The sequence below is a fragment of the Aquila chrysaetos genome, chromosome 4, assembly GCF_900496995.4.
Source record: "Aquila chrysaetos chrysaetos chromosome 4, bAquChr1.4, whole genome shotgun sequence".
Lineage (NCBI taxonomy): Eukaryota > Metazoa > Chordata > Aves > Accipitriformes > Accipitridae > Aquila > Aquila chrysaetos.
The window spans coordinates 54,406,353-54,428,961 of NC_044007.1; the positions used below are offsets into that span (position 1 = coordinate 54,406,353).

The 22,609-nt window shown below is 44.1% G+C and overlaps 1 protein-coding gene across 7 annotated transcripts in view; it reads right to left on the reverse strand.

Moving 5' to 3' along the window:
• Positions 1-11,875: 11,875 nt before the first annotated feature.
• DLGAP1 (DLG associated protein 1) overlaps positions 11,876-22,609 on the reverse strand; it is a 424,396-nt gene continuing 413,662 nt past the window's right edge. For all 7 annotated transcript variants that reach the window (XM_030012046.1, XM_030012047.1, XM_030012044.1 and 4 more), the window contains 3 exons: positions 21,344-21,435; positions 18,762-18,914; positions 11,876-15,869 (listed from right to left, as the gene is read on the reverse strand). In XM_030012046.1, coding sequence (XP_029867906.1) covers positions 15,660-15,869; positions 18,762-18,914; positions 21,344-21,435 — 455 coding nt within the window. In that variant the 3' untranslated portion in view covers positions 11,876-15,659. The remainder of the gene's footprint in view (positions 15,870-18,761; positions 18,915-21,343; positions 21,436-22,609) is intronic.

The window sequence follows — 22,609 nt, forward strand, 5'->3', positions numbered from 1 at the left end:
GCCATGCTGCTGGTGAAATACTGCCCTGGCAAGTGGTCCTGGAGCTTCTCCATCAGTGATATTTCACGGGGTGGCAAGGCTCAGCTTGTTTTTGAGAAGATTCATTTTTATCAGTAGTAAGGAAATAATTCCCAATTATGAGACCTCTATGTTTTACCAGTGTAGTATTCAATAAATATACAGAAAATGTTTGGTCCTGCCTCTGAAGTCCCTACAGTCTAATAGCTCTTTGCGAAATGATGTGTCATACACTTCAAGCCTGCTGTTGCTTCCTCCCCTACAAACAAACGCTTAGGGTCAGAGTGGCTTATATTAGGGAAAAACCCTTCAGTTTCTTTAACTGATGTGTGCTACCTAGTTTCAGCATAAAACTGAGTATTCTTTCATATCTCAACTTTGCCTCTAGCATCCTAGCTCTTCTGCAGGAGCAAAATTGTTTTCTGTTGATTGGTGAACAGATTTTAGTGCTTGGCTGGGGGCTTTTGGCCTTTTGACCTCTCCCTTAGAAGCTGTTGATGGAAAAGACAATCTTGATCATAACTTACCACCAGCTTACAGATTTTACCAGGACACTATATATATATATATGTATATATTCTATTAAGGATGCTATATATGGTACTGGTATTTTTATATATATATAAAACCCCAAAATCACTTGACTGACTGTGGGAAGAATGTAATGTCCTCCAGCTTGCTTTTATGGATTTGTATAGCTTGTCTTGGAAATTGTTCTGGATAGCAGACACATAACTGATGGTAAGGATCACAACAGTTTTGTAATTTTCCTGATTGAGTGTTCAGCTGTTTTGCCAGAGCCTGTAATTTCACTTCCTTTTCTAGTCTGCAATGTTCTGATTGCCTGACCTTGTGCCGAATGTCTGTCTTTGTTTTCTTTTGTGCTTCTAGTCTCATTCCTTGTTTGAACTCTCCCTCTATCATCTCTCTCCCTGTTTGACTTGAGAGTGCTTACATAATATCATGCATAGTCCATTTAACTAGGTTAGAGATTATTTTGAATAGTTTTGTACTGTTTTAAAAGTCATCTGATCCTTGCTACCCCACTAAACTAACCACAACAGCAAATCTTGCTCTGATGCAAACAAATCAACTTCTGTTCATGAGAGAAAGCACATCTTCCCTATGTAGATAGCTCGGCTTTTTTCTAACTTCTGCTTTCTATGCTGTGACAGTGGTAAGCCAAAGACAGAAGCGATTAGTAGTAAAATCCATTGGGCATTTTCAAAAACGGAGGGATTGTTTTTAGTTTTGCGTTGATGGCATTTCTGGTTTCAGCACACAGTCCTGGCTCTGCTGCTACAGGCTTCACCAGGTGAGGTGTGAAGCAGACATTCCTCTGCCAACCTCGACTGAAAGGTTAGTTCAGGTTATCATATTAAAAGCTACTTAGGCAGTTGCTGCTGTAACTCATTCTTCATGTTAACTTCAGCTGGCTTGTGTTCAGCCAAGGTATTTCTAGTGATGTGCTGCCAACTTTCTCCAAGGGCTTCCTCAAAAATCTTTCTTCCTTAGCTGGTGATATATGTAAAAAGCCTCCTGTAAATATCTCCTTTTAGTGTATAGATTTACATCTGCAAAGCACACACTGTTGTAAAGCTACCAGTCCCTCCACCTCCCTTCCTCCATCAAACCAGGCCTCCTTGAACCCCTGCTCCCTCCATCCTGCCACAAGCAGCTTCAGCCATCTTCATCTCCTTGCCTGTTGGTACTTGTCACTACATCAGTCACCCTGGCCCTGGGGGCTGTCCCAATGTTTCTGGAGGCTGTGCAGATGCAGACAGCCTCCTTCATTGCCTGGTTAGTGAAATAATAGATGTGCTCTGTGTCTTTGAGAGACACTTGGTCTTATTTCTCACCTACTGTGTCCATGACACTTGAGGCAGGGGGGAATGTCACAGTCACCCTCTGAAGGGAGAGTGGCATCCCCTACTGTCTCTTTAGACCCTAGGAAGAGGTGGTGGGAACATGGGCAGACAGGTCTTTCCATGGGAGAGTTCCCACTCAGTCCCAGTCCTGCAACACCTTATTCCTTCACCTGGATGTGATCATGGGAGCAGTGGAAGCAGTCCCCCAGGCCAGAAGGGTACTGGTGGTCTCAGGGAGGGCAGCACAAGGAGCCTAGCTGAGGAGTGTGCCAACAGCCAGCACCACTCTCTGAGCTTCCTCTCTTGTGGCAACTTGAATTTAAATAAGCAGCACACATGGAGGTTTGGGGAGTGGCATCACTTTCCCTCCTATTTACACTGATAAGCAACAGGTATTTTCACTGTGAGAAATTTAATTTCCTTTTCTTTCAAGTGCAGTGATACAGAAGGTCAGGTTTCGTGCCACAGGGTCGGAGGAGCAAGGAGGGGAGTGTGGACAGGCTGATGCCCATGTTAGCCAGACTCTCCCCATCTGGCAGAAGTGACTCATCAGTGGCATGACCCTGCTGCTCCGTGATGCCTGTTGAGCTCAGGAGGAGTTTGGCTGTAGATCCTCTACTTCCCTGAAGATTTGTCTTTAATCCTTGCCTTACCCCAGCTCTCTTCCATGTTTGCTAGCCGGTCTGGGCTGAAGCAGGCTGCCCTGGATGCCTTCCCCAATGCCTGTGGGCTCCCTTGGCAGGGTGTGGGGAACTGCAGAACTGGAGCTGCTCCCTCCACCTGGGGCTAATTATGCACTGCTTCCTCTCCAGCTGCCAGGGACCTGGACAGAGAGTGGAGAAATTGCATGTGAGGCGCTTGTAAAAGCCACAGCCTGGCCCTCGGTGCCTCTGCCCCTTCTGCCATTGAAGGAAGAGCTGGCTGAGCCTCCCTCCCTGCGGGATGCGCTTCCTGCCCCATGAAATCCCCTGCTGCAAGGCAGCCAAGGAGACCCACCTTGGGGATTTTAAACTCCGGCCAGTCAGCGCGGGCTGGGTACACGATGAGAACTACAGGTTTTGAGAAAGCCCTAATAAACTTTTTGATTATGTGTAACAAAAAATAAATAACCCTTCCTGCTCCTCAGCTCTGTGGTTTGCCTAAACTCACTTCCCTGGGATACATCAGAGTTTGATCTTTAAAAAATGATATCCAAAAAGCCCACGTGTAAAAATGTAACTGTTCTGGTGATAGGATTGTAATCTGCCTTTGATCCTGTAAATTGTTGAACCACAACTGTCTCTGTTGCCCAAGGACTGCAGGAAATGTACACAGGTTTATGCAAATTTCTAGGAGAGGGAATGTTTTGCAGGGCTGGGAGGCGGGGGAAGATGGCTCTTGCTGCAATTCTCAGTTTCTGGATTGCAGCTGAACAGTTTGGCAGTCCTGATGCTCTCCTGTATCACCCTGCTGCCAGTTCCCACAGCTTCTACCCCTTGCTGCTCGCTGCCCAGTTGTGCAAGCCTGGAGCAGCGAGATTTTTCAGAGCTCTCCTCATGTACACTGGTGGCATTTACAACCAGAGTCTGCGAACTTGGTCCTTTGGCTGCGTTTTTCTCCAAATTGCCACAGCGACTGCGATGTTCATCTTTCGCTTCTAAATCCCCATGACTTTTGCTGGTTGGGGGATATTTGCAGGGGGGCGGGTGAATCTGACAGTAAGAGACAGAACAAATTGTTTGGGAACCTTGAGGGGAGCCAAGACTACACCAGAGCCCAACCAAGGCAGGACGCAGCAACAACACAGCGGGGGCACAGCCCACAGCTGGGGAGTTGTCAGGCAGGACTTTAATTTTGTGTAAAATGTGAATTTTCCTCTTTCCCAGACTTGTGTGAAAGAATACTCAAACCCTTGTAGAGAGGCAGGTTGCGTGTAGTGTGGGAGTACATCCATCTCCACATTTGAAACAAATGCGCTTTACATCCTAACCCTGGCTCAGGGTAGCAGATCCTGCTAAAAAATAAAAATAAAAATAGAGAACCCTTGATCCCTTCTCCGTTCTTTCTTTTTTTTTTTTTTTTTTGTATGTAAGCCAAGTGACATGACACTGGACTTTGGTACTTCACCTGATTTATTTTAATTTGCATGTTGAAGAAAGCTGTCAAAAGTGCAGGATGAACCCTCTATCGCCCAGCCGCCCTGGCAGGACTCCCCTGGCAGCCGTGTTGCCATGCCGTGCTGTGCCAGGGGAGGCTGTGCTGTGTCCAGAGAATGGCCCAGCATTTTTCATAAGCCATGTGTGCCACGCAGGTACGGGGCTTTGCACACCAGAATGTGGGGCAGCGCTGCCTCAGCTGGGCATGGGTTTGTTTTGTTGTTTCTGTTTGTTTTTTTCACCTCAGTGATAATTCTTACCCAATGCACGATCTCTGCTCTATGTACTTTACTACTCCTTGTGATTATCAAAATCCGGCCCTGAACTTTTTCACTACAAAGGAAACAAGAACTTTGCCCCGTTGGCTGTTCACAGGGCATCCGGCAATGCTGCAGTCTTTTCTCACGTGCGAAAAAACCCAAAGTCTGTGGAAATCAAGGTTATGCTGATGTCAGAATGCTTATTGGTTTTTCACTGGTGTGGTTGGAGATCAGGTACTTTGACATGAGATTTCTGTGTCAGCCTCCTCTTAAAAAAGAGAAGGCACCCAACTGGTCGTTGGAAACAAACCTATAAATGCCAGGATCGCCAATAACACACTGTATACGGCTCAAAGTGCAACCTGCGATGGGCAAGTGCTGAAATATTAACCAGGCCTTGGGACACTGTCTGTTGTCGCCACTCGGTGCCCACCCCATCGCTCCCATGAGCAGGGAACGAGGGCTGCAATATTATTACCCCATGTGGAGAAAGGGCGCAGTGGTGTTTGTGCAGTGCAGATGGAAGTGCTGGCAGCAGCCCCGAGGCATTGTGTGTACGGCTGTGGGGGCAGCAATAAAAAGGTACAAGCTTCCCTGTGTGGGGAAGAGGGAGAGGCTGAGAGCTTCAATCTCAGTTTCCGGCTGTTGTTGAAGTGCTCTGGCAAGCAACGCATTGGTGGCAGTGGTGTGAGGCCATCCTTCCACGTGCACTCCCATGTTTGCAGGTACAACCTGCCTGTCTGTGGGTGAAACCCCCGACTCTAAGCCTCCCTCTTGCCCCAAATGAGGTAAGGCTTGTGGGAAGAACAAATATCATTTATGAAATTGAGGGCTACAATGGCAGGGGAAAAGGGAAATGCTAGAGGTGCTTCTCGGCCCACACCTCAGGTGATTTGGAACTGGGTGGTGTTTTGTTGGTGGATATTTTTAACACTGGTGAGCTGTCCTGGAGATCGGGTAAGGAGATATGAGGAGCCAGAAAGTGTTTCTGAGCACTCCAGTGTTGTAATCACATTACTGCTCCCTGAGCTCAGCTGACACAGGAGACCGGTAAACATCTCCTGCTGCCTGGGTAGGTGACAGTACATAAATCTTCAGAGCACCCTGAGGAATAATAAGTCTTTTGAAACTTTGCCTTTGAACTCTGAAGGAGTTGTGTGTGTTCATGATGGATGGTGGCAGTGCCCGGCTGTACTCCGAGGGGCAGTGCAGCTCCTGACTCCCTTGCAGAGGTTTTATCCTCACCTGGAGGAAGGGTATAGTCAAGCTGTGCGCAGTGCTGACACTCGCAGCTGTAGAAACTGTAATTTCCTTTCCAAACACCGGCTCCCTCAGCAAGGCGCTTGCAGCCGCCTTGCGGGCTTGGTGTCGGGCCAGAAGCCATTCCTATAGTGTCTGCTTATACTATATACATGCGTAATGTTAACTTGCCTGATTCCCGCTGTGGGTTTCTCCACAACCACTACCGCATATCTGTGTCTTATCAGTGGCGTGGCTTTGGGAGAAACCTCTTCCATTAAGGCTTAGAGTGAGTTTACCTTACAGCGTGTCCCCATTCAGGAGCAGCAAAGCGATGCTTTGCCCTGCTCGTGCAGAATCATTGTTACCTGGCAAGGGTTTGGGAACCGTGAGATCATTTTTTATTGTAGTATATTACAGCTGCAGAAAAAGTATTGGATTTTGGGTTTATATCAAAAGACTATTTCTTGGTGAGGACGATAAAGTCTTTAGGTATAGGACTTTGCCTTCACAGCTCTTTGTAAAGTAGTTGCTCTCCTAGTAGTGGCAAAAGAAAGGACATGCTCATTTATGATGCTTTAAATCATCCAGTTCATTTCCAAAGACAAATAACAAAATTGTAGCAGAGAGCTCTGGTGCAGGGCTCCTTCTTGGATTGTAAACACTGCAAGACAGAAACCATCAATATTTGCACAGTGTTCAGCCCAGCACAGCACAGCTTTTCTAGTGGGAGTTTGGAGGCACGCTAATAGGAATATTAAATCACGCTGAATACATTCTTACAATATTTTCAATTTAACAATAACCATGCACGTGTGTGCCCAATACTGTGGATTGTGACCGTGCAGCACCGGAACCAGAAAACCTGTGATGAGGCCAAGTGTTGTGATACAACCCCCCGATCATCCCCCTGCCTATCACGTGTGTGCCACAGTGACTGGGACCCTTTCAGGTGCTGTCAATATTAATCAGAAGCAACTTCTTGGGAGTCATGTGAGAATAACTGCGTTACTGTGTGAGCTGTTACCACATGTGCCAAGGACTGTGGACTGAAAAGGCAGGGGGAGAAAAAAAAGCATTAAAAATACCATTGCCATGTTGCCCTCTGGGCTTACAGAAATGTGACACAGAGAAGAATTAGACTTTTGCAGTTTCATGTTTCCTTGACCTTTTGAGAGAGGAAGAAAAAAACGGATCCAACTTCTGTTCCCAGTTATAATGCTGAAAATCCAGAGCATATATAATACACTGGCTCCTGAGGTATGAGAGCAGAGTTTCATGTTGTCTATAGAAAAATCAGAGGGAGAGAGAGAGAGAGCTGAGGTGTAAAGATATTTGAACAAAAGCTGGATGAGTTGAAAGCTAAACCTCTGTCCCAGGTGAGTGTACTTATTGGAGTCTAAGGAGATTCATCCACTCTGCTGTAGTGGGATTTCTGACTTGGCATCAGTGCAAGGTAAAGCAGAAAACACGTGGCTTCTACAGCACAACGTCCTCTTACCGTATGAGTGAGGGATGCGCCATGAGGGGAAGTTCCCTGACAGCGGCACCTCAGCTGACATACCCTGGCAGTGGTAGCTATGGCTAACGCATGTGGCAGAGATGCTGCAACAGCACCTGCATCACACTTGCTTGACACTCGGGAAAGCCTTGGACCATTAGCGTTAAGCTCACACGTGCTACTTGACATGAAAATGTTTCCAGTTAAAAATAATTTCAGAATATTGTTATATTGGCTCATGAAACTGTTGACAAACAAAATCTGCTTGGATTACACTTTAATGACAAACTCTGTGCACTTCAACAGGTTTTCTTTGTTTTGACTTGGTTTCCTGATTTTATTCCCCACCTTCTACTAAAAAATATTTTAGCTCAAAGAGGACAAATACGGGGGGTGAGCTGCTTCCTACCTGAAATCTCAGCATTGCCTGGCAGAAGCTGATTGACACGAATCATCACAATGATTTCAGCACTGCACACAAGTAGCTTTTTTCCCCTTTTGTATACAAGCACAAGGTTATTAAGGAAAGGATGAGAAACGCGTGGAGTACACCACCGTTCGCTAATGTATGGCTGGGTTCCCAGGTCCATGTGCATTCTTGCAGACGGGCTGCGGTTGTCATGATGCTATTGCTGGGAAAGATGTAAACAAAAGGAAACCTCTCATTGTCAGTTGAAGCATTAGGTTAGTAATACAAAAGAGTACTTCATAGAGTCTTTCAGATTGATACACCCTATCTATTTATCACAGATGCTATTTGCTATATGAAGTCATATGGCTTCATTGACATAAGTCACCGGTTTTTTACATTTTTTTAAATCATAGCAGTATTTACTGTGGTGAGTCAGGGCAGTGAGCAAAGTCATAGGATCCTCTTGCATAGGATCGTGACTTAAAATTCAGGTGTTTTAGGCATAGCTTTTCCAGGTTCACTTGGAGATTGACAAACGGACAGGTTTCCATTGAAGCTGCTAAAGGTTCATCTTTATGCCTCGGCTAAATTTCACAGCTGGCAATTGGCCTGCCGTGAAGTCTCCTTTCTCTCCCAAGACTGCAAATGCAACTGTGTAACTTCACTAAAAATCAAACAGTGGTGTTTATGCTGGATTAAAACAGTTGCTAGCGAGATGAAAACAAGACTCACCCTTTCAAACTCTTCTTTCCCACCATGAAGGCTTACTTCATGGAAGTAACAGCCATGAACTGACCTGGGTTACTTTTGGATTGCGTTATTTGTGTTCAATCCATACCACATTCCCCTAGAGTTGGCATCATCTCAGTAGCACGTGACAAAGCCCTGCCCCACCTGAGCCCCAGTGCTGCCCAGGGACTTGCATCTCCCCTGCCCCCAGCTGGGGGCCCCGAGGCTCCTTGAGGGCATGATGCTGCCCTGGCACATCATGTAAATTGTGGTTATGGTGCCACTGATGCACTGGGAAGGGATGTCAGATATTTAGAAACTATTTAGTGAAATGTTGCTCCAAGATGGGAAGGAATCTCACCCTTCAGCTGTCGCTACAGATTGCGACAGCAAAAGCTTTGGTCACGGATAAACTTGTTGCAGCTTTAATGGTGGTATCCGGGTTCTTCTGCCAAGTCCCTCTCCTTCCTCCCGCTTTCCTCCTTCCCTAGGGCCATTCATAGCACTCCCTGTTTCAGCTCTCCGTACTATGGCCTGTGCTCTCAGTGCTCATTTTATGCTGGTACCACAGCATGGCAAAATGCCATCAGAGTTTTGGCGCATTGTCTGTGAGCTGCCTGACTGGTACCAATTTTTTCCCTTTTACTGTCAATTATTGTGTGAAGAGATGAGGAATGACACATGCTGAAGTGCAACAGTTATCTCTGTTTCCCCGCCTTAGGCCTACCATAGACACGATTTGCCAGACACGATTTGCCAGAACTATCTACAAATTGAAGAAGTTTCAGTATTGGGTTTTTTTCAGGCGGTAGGAAAGTTTTCTTCCCAAGACTGGCAAAATGACTGGAGCACAGCCATTTATTATGACAAATTCTTATTAAAAAAAAAAAAAAAAAAAGAACATGCTATAAGATGACAAATAACGTAGCCTAACTCATGTAATGCATTAATATCTCAGTGCTACGTATTTTGTGGAGCAAACACAACAAAAGCAGGGACGATCACAGTTCTGGTTCAAGGACTGCAGCAATCCATCGCTGAACATACGCTCACAAAGTGATTCCAGATTGCAATTCTGAGCACCGATCGCCAGTACAATAGGAAAAAATAAGCCATACTTTGCTAAGGACATGACTTCGATAATTCTTTAGTTAAAAGTCAGGGATAAGTGATAGGCTGGGCATTCCCACTGGGGAAATAGGTTAGTTACGTCAGAAGGGGTTACCTTTTGCTATTCAACATCTTGGCTCCCTTGTTACCGTCTCCAAACTAAGATGTTTGCCTCAGCACATCGTTGTTTACATAAGTGACTTATCTTACCTTGGTGAGACATTTGATACCCATAAAACATCCATCACACTCTGTCCTACTGCTTTTCTTTAACTCCAGGCAAGGCCCATCCCTTTGCCTGACCCTTTGACAGCTTTGAAACATGGCAGAGCAGTGGTGGTGCGGCTCAGGGGCTGTGCAGCCTTTGCCTTCTCCGGGGGCTCTGCAACGCTCCAGCATTCCTCCTCTTTGAATAGAGCTGGCAAAATCCATAACTGCTTCCATTCTCCTTGGCTAAAACCGAGGAAAAGCTCAGCACCCTGCCACGGAGATTGTCCAGCACAGAGTCGATACGATGAAGGCCTCTGCACCAGGAGTCGCCCATAATAGGTGGTGGCAATGTTACAGCTCAGCTTGTTTTTTAATATCTCTCTTTTTTTTCCTCCTTTCATATGTTGTTTTTTTTCCCCTGGGTGGAGCACAACCAGGGAGGTGATGACTTACCTGCCACAGCTTGGTAGATCACAATCTGGAACTGGCAGAGTGTTAACACAATGCACCAGCAGAGCTTTTCTGTCTCTAATTTCTGTGATTATGTTGTTACTGGATCGGTGAAGAGAACCATGAAAAACACAATTACCAGGAAGCCCTGTTCCTTTCCTCTTGCTGTGGATCATGTGTGTGACTGACAGAGCAATAAAGGACCCACTGTATTAGCCCACGTTACCAAAAAGGATGCTGCCCGCTGATGGGACCCAAGCATGGGAAAGCCTGACCACTGGCTGGAAAGGCCAGTTACCTCATATTTTGCAGCTGGCATCCAAATGCATCCTGATGAATCAAGCGATAACAGCTACCTTCTCCTGCCGCAAAAGTGGCTGAGCAGCAGCGCAGAAGGGGGGCTGTAAAAACTTCCCTGCCACATACAAAAGCATGGGGAAAGGAAGGAAGGTGGTTGTGAATGAGCTTGCTGTAGCAGGATAGCAATTTTTTTTTAGGTCACTGGCATAGCATCAGACTAAAGGGAAAGGGGATGAGTATGTTCAACTGTGGGCCCTGGTCCTAGGTTTGCCCACTGCAAGCCCACCGGTGCATCGCAGGCTGGTGGGGCTGACCCGGCCCCATTACGTGATGCATAGTGGGAAAGGAGAACTTCACTTGTTGACTGCACTCCATATCATGTATAAACCTAGGATTCCAATAACAAATGCCAATAGCAGCAGAGCAGCCAATATTTTTATTATTAATTGCTATCAAAAATGTCAGTTCAAAGTCAAAACCAACTCTTAACAGATTGATAGGTGAGCATGCTCCAAACTGACGGTTGAAATGCATTATTTGCCTATTGCGTGCTGCAAAAATAAATGTCTAGCAGGAGAGAACAGACTTGGGCAAACAAACTGACAACAAGTTATGCTTCTGGGGAAGGCTCATGATTTGATCTGGAAGGGAACATTGAGTATAAATAGGGATAAAGTTTACCTTAAGCATGCATGAAAGGCAGGGCTATGAGCCACGGTTTGGACTTCTTCATTCTTCTGCCAGAGAACAGCTTGAAACATACCTGCTATTTTATGCCCTCTCATCTGTTCTCATTACAAAAAGATACCAGCCACCTCAGAAAGGTTTTTAAATAGTAAAATATTTTTTTTCCATCCCTGGTGCATCATTTTATCAGTGACCAATGAGAACATGAATTCCAGCAGCTGAAGAGAAATCCCTTCATCTCGGTGGTAACAAAACTTTAAGCAGAAGTTTCCCTGCCTATAGATCCCTGGCACAAATCTTTCTGATCTTCCTGTGCACAGTATCTAAGCATGGGCAGATGGTATGTGGTGCAGCACTGGCATGCTATTAATATAACTATTAGGCTCTATAGACTGAATCAGAACCTGTTTAAATGCTGGTATAGCTATGAACATAATCCAGGATATATTTCTATGGGATTTGGTGACTGTCTTTATTTCACATACTGGGAAAACCCCTGTCTGGAAGCAGGATTCCAATGAAGGGAAAGTCAGCTATCTCTGCCAGGGATCTCTTTTGCTCCCTGCATTTCAGCCATCACCCGAGATAAGAGCAAGATGAAGGGAATCAGCGAAGGGAAAAAGAAACAGGCTGCGGGTTTCTTGCTGCTTCTTTTGAAGTCACCAGTGTAACTCCTGACATCTTCAGCGGGGTTTGGCTGGGCTCTGTGCAGAAGTGCCTTTGAAGATTTTGCTAAGGCTCAAGGCCTTGATCATGGCAACATTCACGCCTGTGAGTAACTCTGTGCAGATGAGCACTACCAGGGCGCTCAGCAGGACGCTTCGTATGAGACTTTGCAGGATCCGTCTTAAGCAATGCGTGCTTAAGAGAAACATTCTGCATTTATCCTTGACCACATCAAATGAAATGCCTTGGCAGTTCTGGGAGAACGAATTTGCATTGAAAACCCACAGCTCTTACAAGCAGTGCATTAATTATTTTATTAATTTGCTCTTTTTACATTATGGGAAACACTCATCTATTTACATTTTCCTGTCCACACACAAACCAGATAGGTAATCCTATGGAAACCCAAATCGTTAAGCCATAAAACCACTCTCTTCTGTCTAAAGGCTTTCAAATTTGTGTCTTTTGTTTCAAATCAAAAAACATTTTTAAAATCACATTTGGGAATGCAGGTAGGCCCGTGATTTACATTCCAGTTAGTTAAAATATGCATTTGACCATTTTCCTTAAAAAAAACCCCAAATGAAAAAACCAATAAATTCACAAAGATACAATTTAAATTAAAGTGATAATGCACATCAAAGCATTAAGGGAACACCAATAAATAAACTGAAATATATTACAAATAAATTATTTCTATTTACCTTTTCAAATATTAAAAATCTTTAATCCATTTCTTCAACTTTCTTTACAAAAAGATTACGAGAATTTTATGGAAACATCTGCAAAAAATATAATAAATACTTCTTTTTTTTTTTTTAACTTTTGAAGCAGGAGACAAAAAGAACCTTTTCTAAAATTTCCCCGAGGAAAAAAAAAGCAATAGTTTAGTCCCAAAGTGAAACAGAATATAGGCATTTTTAATATACACTGGGCAGGTTAGACTAAAACCAGTTACAAATTATACTAAAACAGATGATAGAGCAAATATACTAGCATTAGTGTTGGTAAATGAGTCAAGTGGTTAACTAGTGGCATTCTAGGGGCAGAATTACTCTATTTTATATTTTCTAATCTTGGCTGTATATTTAATATTTTGCTAAAAAACTACACAAACATTATAATACCCTCTCCAGTGCCAAATGAATTAGCAGGCATTCAGCTAAGAATAAATTCATTTAAAATAGATAAGAAAAATATTCTATGATATACAAATACAATAATTTGTAACGTACAACACTAGATAGTCTTCGCTTTTCTGCATTTTTAGGGGGGGGAACTTGCTGGATATAAATTTCTGTAGCCACTTGTCAACCAAAGTCTTAACTCATCTTTCGTAAAACGTTCACAAAACTAAGTAAGTCTGCGACACAGTTGTGAATGTGGACTCTCACCCGGATACTGCTTTGAATATTTCAGTACAAATGAGTTCCAAATAATTAATACTTCCTATGACTACATACGCTCAAAAGTGGCAGTTGGCACTATTACATACTGCAAACATGGTGATATTTCATTGCTGCTAAAAGTTAAACGCAGTGTTTCAAAACTAGCAAATACACTGGTATTCAAACGCTTGGAGGGTCAAACCTTTTTAAGCTCCTGTAACACAAAGCACTCTAGGGTTACACTGGATTTCTGATTACTCTAGTTAAAAGTCTTTTATATATTAAATTATTAGCCCTTATCTTGTAAACCACAGCAGTAAATATTTGTGCCCTGTTTATAAAGACATAGCTCAGATATCAATGGCTTTGAGAGGTAGCATATTCTCTAGTGGTTTTAGTATGCTCTCATGAAAATACTTGGTGCCAGAACCTATTACCTCTCCTATTTTCTTGAATAAAATTAAATTAGCACCTGGCTATGATGTCGTAGGAAAATAAGCTGTCTGGCATGGTCTCGATGAATAGTTTTAGCAAGAGCTTAACTTTTTGATGACAACTTTAAATGCTTTTTAAATGCAAGCTGCAGAATTATGGCACCCGTGCAGCAGGATTTTTCACGGGTGCGACTGTCCATACAGGTTTGACAGCTATGGGCATAGGCAGCCCGCGCTGGCGTGCAGCAATGACTGCACCCTGTGCCCCTCCATGGGGGGGCTGTCCCTGTGCCTGTTCCCATCCGGAGCAGAAAGCAGCCTGCCTCCCTCTCCCATGTACCCCTGCCTTGACAGCCAGGGCACAGAGCATGCAGGGACCAGCGGAGGGGTCCGGAAAGCATCACCGTGGGGCTGCGCACAGGCTGGGGGCCACACAGTGCTCCTCTGCCCCGGAGCAGCCCTATCATCCAAACCAGCTCATGCTAATTCTGCTTTCAGCAGCACATGCCAGCTAGGCATGCGTGTGAGCACACTCACACGCACACTCACACGCACGCATGCACGCACACAACTTGCTTTCAGCAACATGCCTGACACAGCTTTCCTAATGTTGGCACAAGAGATTTTGGTAGCGGCATGGTCAGCATCGTTCCTCGTCGGAGGAGCTGGAGGACAAGCTCCTGCCTCAGCTGGGGTTGGCTGGGGGGGACAGACACGCAGGGGATGACCTCTCAGGCTCCTCTCCAGCCCTATTGTCTGCCATTTCCCCCCACTATTAACGAGCTACTTGGGATGCATATTTTTCGTGATTGCAAAACAATGGCAGAAGCCAGGGTAGGAAGGCTTGTCGTGAAAAAAATTAAGTTCATATTGACCCATAACTTGTGAAAAATACTTTATTGTTCTTGTTCAAATGGGTATTTTATACTATTAAGAGGAGGCTGAATTAGAAACTTACTCCTAGATACGGACCATTTGGTGATAAGCTGTCTGAACTGTAGCATACAACTGGCTGTGGATTGAGCAAAGCAAGCCTGGCCTGGAAAAGCATCAGAGGCTCCATGTACAGCAATTTGCCTACAGGTGTCCATGTGTGGCTGCGTGGATGTGTGAGATCGGATGGTCCCACCGAGATTAAGACATCAACAAAACCAAGCTTTTTTTCTTTTTTCTTTCTTTTTTTTTTTAACCAATATAATCCATACAATACAATACAAGAGGAATTGACAATACAGTACAATTTTAAAAATTCTTAATACTCGGACAAGAAAATCCTTCTTTTATATTATCTCTTCAACTGTCATTGCTTCTTATCTCCTTCCTTTTCACTCTTTTATTGCCTTTCAAAATAGATTATTTCCCTGGAAGATCGAATTTACAATCTTCTGCTGATTGAAATGTTTAAGTAGTGATTGATGAAATAAAAATGAGGCAGTTTGTGCAGCTGTGAGTGTGCAGGTATCTTTCCACAGGATCTTTTCTATCCCTCACCATCTCACCTGCAGGATATACTTCCACTTTTTCACCTCCCAGAGCTGTGTTTTTTTTCTCCCCCTCCTCCCCACTCCCGCCCCAGCCCCCTCCCTTTGTGTGACTCCTTAAATTCAGGTGAGAAGGTGTGATTCGGAGGTTTAGAATAAAGTGCGCCATCTGCTTTAAAAAAAACAGTAATAAAAAGAAGGGAATCCAAGTCATAGCTCCTTTCATCTTTTGTGAGGAAGACGGCAGAGTCCGAAAGGATCACCCTGCATGACTGAAATTTCCAAAGTCCCCTACAGTTTGATATTGCTGTACACTGGGTAACAGACTAGCTTTAGGTCAACTAAAGATCATGAGTAAGTTAAACGGAGCATCTACTTTACAGGTAAGCGGGTGTGTGGAAGTCTGAGCGCTGCGTTTATTTGTTTCAAACAGAAAAAAAAAGAGGATCGTACTCGTTTACATGAGGCAAAGTGGCAGCATCAGTACATGTGACAAAGCATTGTGATGACATGGGCGAACCTTCAGAAAGCAAGGGTGATTAGAGGACATCTCTCGGAGGACCGACAACTACGTCACGGCAGTGGAGTTCACTGGGAGCATCAGGGTGGCTGCGTACAGAGAGAGGGGAGGGGCAGAGGGAGGGAGAGAGAGTGAGAGAGAGGAGGAGGAGGAGGTACAAATACTTCGTGGTGACCTTGAGCAGGAGCCTAGAGGGGCAGATTATACATGAGGCTTGTCTTGCCAGAGAGAGTCCTCCCAGTTGGATCCCTTCATAGCCTGGTCTGGGCTTCGGGGATGTATATCTCAATGCTTTCGGCGCTCTCGGTAGCTGAGTTCTGGCGGACCGATGCAGCGCGCTTGGCAGCCATCAGCCGTTTCCGGGCCTCTTGACGCTGCGAGCTTTCCAGAGAGCGTTCTCGTATGAGTGGCACCTGACCTTTCGATGGCTTCTTTGGCACTGGAGGAGGGACCCTTCTCTCCTGATCAAAGCAGAAGGTTAATGGCATTATACAGCTTCTCAGGGAAAGGCGGGAAAAACTAGGATACGTCAGTAGTTAGAACACACATTTTACCTAAGGTTTGTTAGCTCTTATCTGCCTTTCTGTCTTCAGTGAACTGGCTTTTGTGCTCAAGGGTTCATAAACACAGGGCAAGGGCAAAGGGGAGGGGAGGGCCGGCCGCAGTGCTACTTCTCCTCGGGACGGTGCGTTAAACGCCCGGCGCTGCCAGGGCCAGGGCCCCCACCGCTAAGCACTTAGTGCGGATCCCTGGGGCGGGGGGGGGATCCAGGTGTCTCCTCCTGGTGCCAGGGACTAGAAAGGAGAGAGCATCTCGGTCGCGGCCTCCCGCTGCCAGCGCAGCCGCCGGCGGCTGGGGAGCGGACGGCGCTCTTAGCAGAGGAACCCTGGAGGGCCCCGACTCCCGGGCTACCCTCTTCTATTCATGCGTAATGCTAGGCGCTCTTGCAACACGGAGATACCGTGGCTTTGGCGTTCCCAAATGCAGATGGGAACCAGCTGCCTGCAGCTGGTGCATCAGAATAAATATTTTTTAAAAACACCACATATTTATGTATATATTTTGTAGTGGCTTAATGACTGCTCAAAAATCCCACACTTTGGGCCTCACTGTGCAAGCTCATAAACTCTAGCCTCCTGCTAAATAGGCATGACAAGCTACAATCAGCTAGAAATAGGAAAAACTGGTAGGAAAAACTTAAAAACCATTAAGAGAACATGCATTAATCATCATGGTGGCAGCTAGCTCCAGATATGCGTTCAACAAGGAGGACTTTTATGTATATCCTGGTGCATGTACACACACACACACAAAAAAAAAAAAAAAAAAACCCCAACAAAAAAACCCCCTCAGAGAGGGATCTCTCTTGAAAAAGAAAAGTGTATTCAGGTCTGAATTTCAGGCGGCCACAAAGACTTCGTCAAGTTAATTAGATTGTCTTTTAAGTTACATCCCCTTCCAACTGTGAACATGGTCTCTGAGTGAAGGGATTTTATCGCACTACAAAGGTCCCATTCTGCCCTTTCATTTTCTCTCATGCTGCTCACAACAGCTTCCATGGCTCGAAATATAAAGGTGCTTAGTTACACTTATTCATACTTTGCTTTTTCTCTCTGTCCAAGGATTAATCTATGCTGCTTAAAAACGGCCCAGTGGCAAAGGCCAAAGGCAACTGCAAATATCAATTCCACAGAAAGTTTGGTTTGTTTTTTTAATCCTTTTTAAGAAAGGACATGATCTGTTTCATCTAAAATCATAGACAAATGCTGTTGAAACAGGAACACAGTCAGTGTAATTCTTTAAAATCTTTACCTTCCTACTGTAGGTCCCTTTTTTCAGCACTACTTAACTTCCTTTAACCCGTTACAGTCTTCTTTTTGTTGGAAACTCTTTGAAATGTTTTTCAGAAGCAAAGAAAAGGCACATTTTTTTTTTTAAGGAAAGCCCTCGTTTCTTACTGCTGCAATTGCAAACACTCGGCCTACCCGCTTTACTGTAAAAGCTAATGAAAGACCATATACCAGCATTTCTGTGCATGCATGTTTGACGGTTTTAACTTCCTTTTCTGATAGATACGGAAAAAAAAAAAGAAGATAAGAAAATGACTTGCCTTCAGTACCTTGGGCTAGGAAAACACATTCCCATTCTTTCCCCTACAAAACACACTAGGTGTGCACAAATGGTGTGAACATGGCACTCCTAAGTCAGGAATGAGTATTTAGTCTTGATTGGAGGAGGAGGGACAGTGCTACCAGCACTGCCTTTGCAAGCTTCCTGCTGCAAGATTAATGGGGTTTGATATTATTATGGTTATTTTTCCAAAAGAAAACACCACTTTGGTCATCAGCAGCCAGCTGACCGTAAGCTGGGGCAGCCCGGACTCCTGTCTGAGCCACTGTACCTGTAAGTCACGTTCCCCCTCCTTCTGGTGACCCTACCTGTTGTCTGTATTCATTGCTATCAGACCAGCCACACTGGAAATTCAGCCATCAAATTACATACCTATAGAAGCGCAACATTAGACTGTTGATTCCTCTAGGAATGGGTCTGTCTTTTAAGGATTTTCTGAAACATTTGTGTATTTTGGCTCACCCAAGTGCTGTTTGTCTCGATGCAGATAGTGAGGAGAAAAATAAGGCAATGGTGCCAAATGAGAATGGAAAGTGAAATGTGGCTCACACTTGGAGATGTGGTAGTTTTTCATGGTGACAGAAGAAGACTACATTTTAAAAAAAAGACCAAAGCTCCAGATTATTTTTATGCTACCTTGGGTAAACAACACTACCAGCAAAGTGAACCTGTTTATGAACTCACCCATTAAAAAAAACCCAAAATAAATGAAAAACAAACAAACGGACAAAAAAAAATGTAGTTCTTTCATGTAACATTTTGGAAGGCATATTTTTTATATTGCTTTGTTTGTAATCTTGGTACCAAAGTCAGCGATGGTTACAGTGCTTCCCTAAGTTTTTTCAGTAACACAACCTAGAACTCTTGCTATATGCAATAATATGAACCGTAAATGTGATTTATTTAATTTTAAGAATCAATATATAAGGCAGTTCCTTCCAACGATTGATCGTCTAATATGATTAAATATAAAGCTTAACAAAGTACCACATTCCCATTATCCGATTCACAAAGACAGATTTGGTTTAAAAATATGCCTGAAACATATTACAGATAATATCCCAGATGATTATTATGTAAACATTGTTATTACAATGAAATTAATTTTATATGAGCTTCATTTCACATTTTTAACGTCAACGCTGTAACACAGAGGCCTATTTAATCTGTCCAGTATTTGTGCAGGGTTTTAAATGAAGCATACAAAATCTACAATGTTCTACCTTCTTGTCATGAGGATCCATCTGTTTCCAATTATTGGCCTTTAACTGATGAAGTTCATCAAATTTCATACTAATATTTTCTATGGACAACTGCAGCATATCCCAAAACCCTGCTAAATCCTGGGAGGTCGGCCGTGGATGTGCATTAGGATTCTGTGCAACAGAAGAAAAAAACACATTGGTTTTAGTACCTCTTAATGTAAAGCATTTGTGCAAATGGTTACGAATCTTGCTAGCAAAGCAGTTCCAGCAGATCCAAGTGATCGGAGAGACACAGAGAAGCAAAGCAGAGCACTACTTACTGGCGGAGTTTTTTCATGGAATCTGGCTCAGTGTTGAGCTGCTGTGCCCCTGCAAGCTGCCACTCACCGAAGGCAGTGGCCAGCCCCTTTGGACCACGGGGAAAGGGCACGTGGCAGGTTCCCCATGGCAGGATCTGCCTAGGGATGTTCCTGGGCCCAACTGGTGATATCCCAACCACACTGAAATCAGTCGCCAGCCTCCTCTTCACTTACATGAGGAAACGTTCACACTTGTAAAAAGACTGATACATGTGCAAATGTACATTTGCTGCACGTGCAAATAGTGACATACCCATGCGTGAACGCTTTTTCCATACCCTGAGAACCTAAGGTCTACAAAAATACACCATGTGAAGCAAAATTGCCCCTTACACACCCCAGGCCAATTTCTTCATGTTTTTTTGACAAGAATAACCTCTGCAGGGTGAAAAGCTCAGAAAAGAACATGCAGAAGCACAGTAATCCCATTTTTACAGGTGCATTTTTGGGAAGAGTGAGACTGGGATGCGTGTGGGGAGTGTTGCTTTGTGTGTGCAAACTCAGTCCAGTTCATCAGCCCAAGAGTATTGCTCAGAAGAGCACACCTGGACTGTTAGCATCTCCAGTGCAGCATGGGCCAGAGGATGGTGATCCAAGAGGTCCTGTGCTGTCTTCTGTCCCTTCAGCGCAACCCAGCTCTGAACATTTTCTGCATGCAGTGAACATACATGAAATGGTCCCTGCTCTGCTGGCAAAGTTCCTATGAGGGAAAGCTTTCTACAGGACGTGTCTCTATAAGCTGGTTGCCAACTGAAACTCTTCAAATAAAATGAGATGTTGCATACACTCACTTCAAGCATGTTTTTTTGTAAATGCTGAGGAGTCCCTACACCAATCTGAGTCAGCAAGGTTTCATGGGTGCTGTGGCCTTGTAAGATTACATTGATATATTGTTATTAATTAATAAATACATTATTATTAGAACCTTGCATGTTGTTTTACATGGCTCAAGTTTTACTCTGTGTTTAAGTTTTCTCCCTCACCAGAAACAATAAACCCAAAGGAGTCAGTTTCTTGCCTTCTTATGAAATTTCTTGCACTTTTCACAGCAACACTGACAAATTATTTTGCTGGGATGATTATACCACCAAAGGAGCAATTATTGACAACAAGAAAGCATATATTTTTAGATTCATAAGGAGACCAGAGATTACACTTGGATCCCTAGTTTTTCAGTGCTTGACACTAGCAGGTTGCCTAGTTGTAGGCCTTTATTTACAAAAATGTGCAACCAGAATGCTTTTTCAATTTTTGTATTAAGAATTGGAAGGCTTATTCAGACAGAGCCAATTTCTGTTGCATTTGTCCACTGAGGCAGATTCTAGTCTGGGGCTTGATTCCAAAGGTGCATTAACTGAAGTGGAAGACGGTCACCCCACTCTGGTGAGTATCACAGGGTTTGCCTTCCCTTCCCTATTCTATGCTGACAGAGAATGATGCTCTATGCTTTTGGGGCTTCTAGGAATCTATGCCAAAATTGGGAATTAAATGTATTATATCTACTCTGCAAGGATGGATTGTTAATTAAAAAGTTTGAAAATTTTTATAAATGCTGGCATTTTTGAGAATACTGCTTTAGATACATGGTATGAAATGTATTTTTATTTATCAACAGGAATATAATTCTGATTCTACTACTACTACTACTACTACCAGCATAAAAATAGTAAATAATAATAATAGTGGTAGCACATGCCAATTACATACAGTAATAATAATGATAACATACTGGCTTTTTTTCCTCTTTGCCCTTTTAGTACTCTGGGAAATTATTTTTCTGTCTTTCACTATTGGGGTTGTGGAACATGAAGCACCAACTTTCAGTGTCTGATTTCCTGGTATTTCTGTCTTGTTTAATACAGGTGGCATTGGGGTTACATGGGAAAGCCCCACTCATGACACTTCTTGTCCACCCTGAAAGACCTTAAAGTCTTTTACCCAAATATTTCTGTGCCCATGCAATCTGAACTCAGAGGTCAAGGAACAGATCCTTGCTCCTCTGAAATCAGTAGCAGAGCCTCAGTGATATTTCACCCAAAGCTTTTGCCTGTGGTTATTTTCAGGCTCTCAAGCTATTGTGAAACTCATGCTGACTCCACCAAGTTTCATAGAGTTACTCCCAAATTCATATCAAGGCCTTTACTGGAAAAACTACCATGTTAGAAAATCTGTCTAGTTTAAGTATGATTATTCAGAGGTTGTAAAAGGCACACAACAGTGTCTAGCAGAAAAGTTACATACCAGGTTTTCTTCGCAAAGTTCTCTGAACTGGTAAAATTTCTGGGCCATGAGAAGCTGGGCACTGCCCACTGCAGTTCGAATTTTCCCTAGAACTGAGAGAAGAAGAAATGTAAGTCACGGTCCTTTCTTTGCAGGCAACTAAAACCCTACAAAAAGAGACGAGAAAGCTGTGCAGTAGTCAGCTCTGGCTTTCAAAAAGCATGTTATCTCTCAGTCACAGATTAGAGGGAAACTGATAAATCTAAGGCCAGATCTGCACTAGGCAAAAATACTAATCTGTTGCTGCATCTTACTCTCATTCCCCCAGTGAGACCAGTTGTAATCAGCAAAGAGTGCTTCCATGGCAGTATAAACATGGCTAATCAAAAGCTTTTGCAACCTGTATAGAAAGCTCACCAGAACTTACACCTCTTGTCATCACTGTGACCCAGGCTCAGGCGTTAAATGCAAACCCAGCTCCCTGTGCAAGGACATGCAGCTTTCAAAGCCTGTGATGCCATCTACACTGTTTGGAAAACACTGCATCTACGAGCATTTCTGCCACCTCGCTTAGCAACTTGGCGCCTTGCTCCCAGGTTTAGCTGAGTGTTGCTTGATCTAAGCCCCCGAAAGGGAATGGTGATTTTAATGTACACCGATGAATCTCATTTGGACCCTCTGAGTATTCTGCATGAGCACAATCTGAAGTGGCTTCTGCCTTTGAATCGGGATGTCCAGGCATGCTTCAGGGAGAGATCACACACTGTCCTCTCCTCCTTACTGGTGACCTGGAGGGAGGTGTCAGAGTCCTAGCCCAGCTCCTGTGCTGTCTGGGGACTCCTTTGTACAGACATCTGGGTACTTGTGGTCTCTTTGGACTGACTGAGCGCTGTGAAGTACTGCAGTGAACCAGAAGACAGCCCATAGTAAATGCCTCTGAACAAAACAGGAGCTCATACTGTTTTGGTTGCATTCAACCTCACTGAAACGGTGGGGTTTTAGTGCTGCAAGGGGTAGTTGGGAATACTCTACCCAAAACCGAGGCATACAGTGGTGCATTCAGAGACCTGCATTTCCCTGGGGCTTTGTTGAGCTCTGGTCCACAGGGAGTGTGTGCGAGTGCGCGCATGCGCGCGTGTGTGGGTATGTGAAAAAAGAAGCAAGCATGCAGAAACAGGGCAGAAAGACAGAAAGACAGACATGGCCTCAACTGGCAGTAGGACAGTGAATCCAGAAAAGAGGCTGTGATTTTGGGGACTGCTGATTGAAAGAAAATTGATGCTGTGA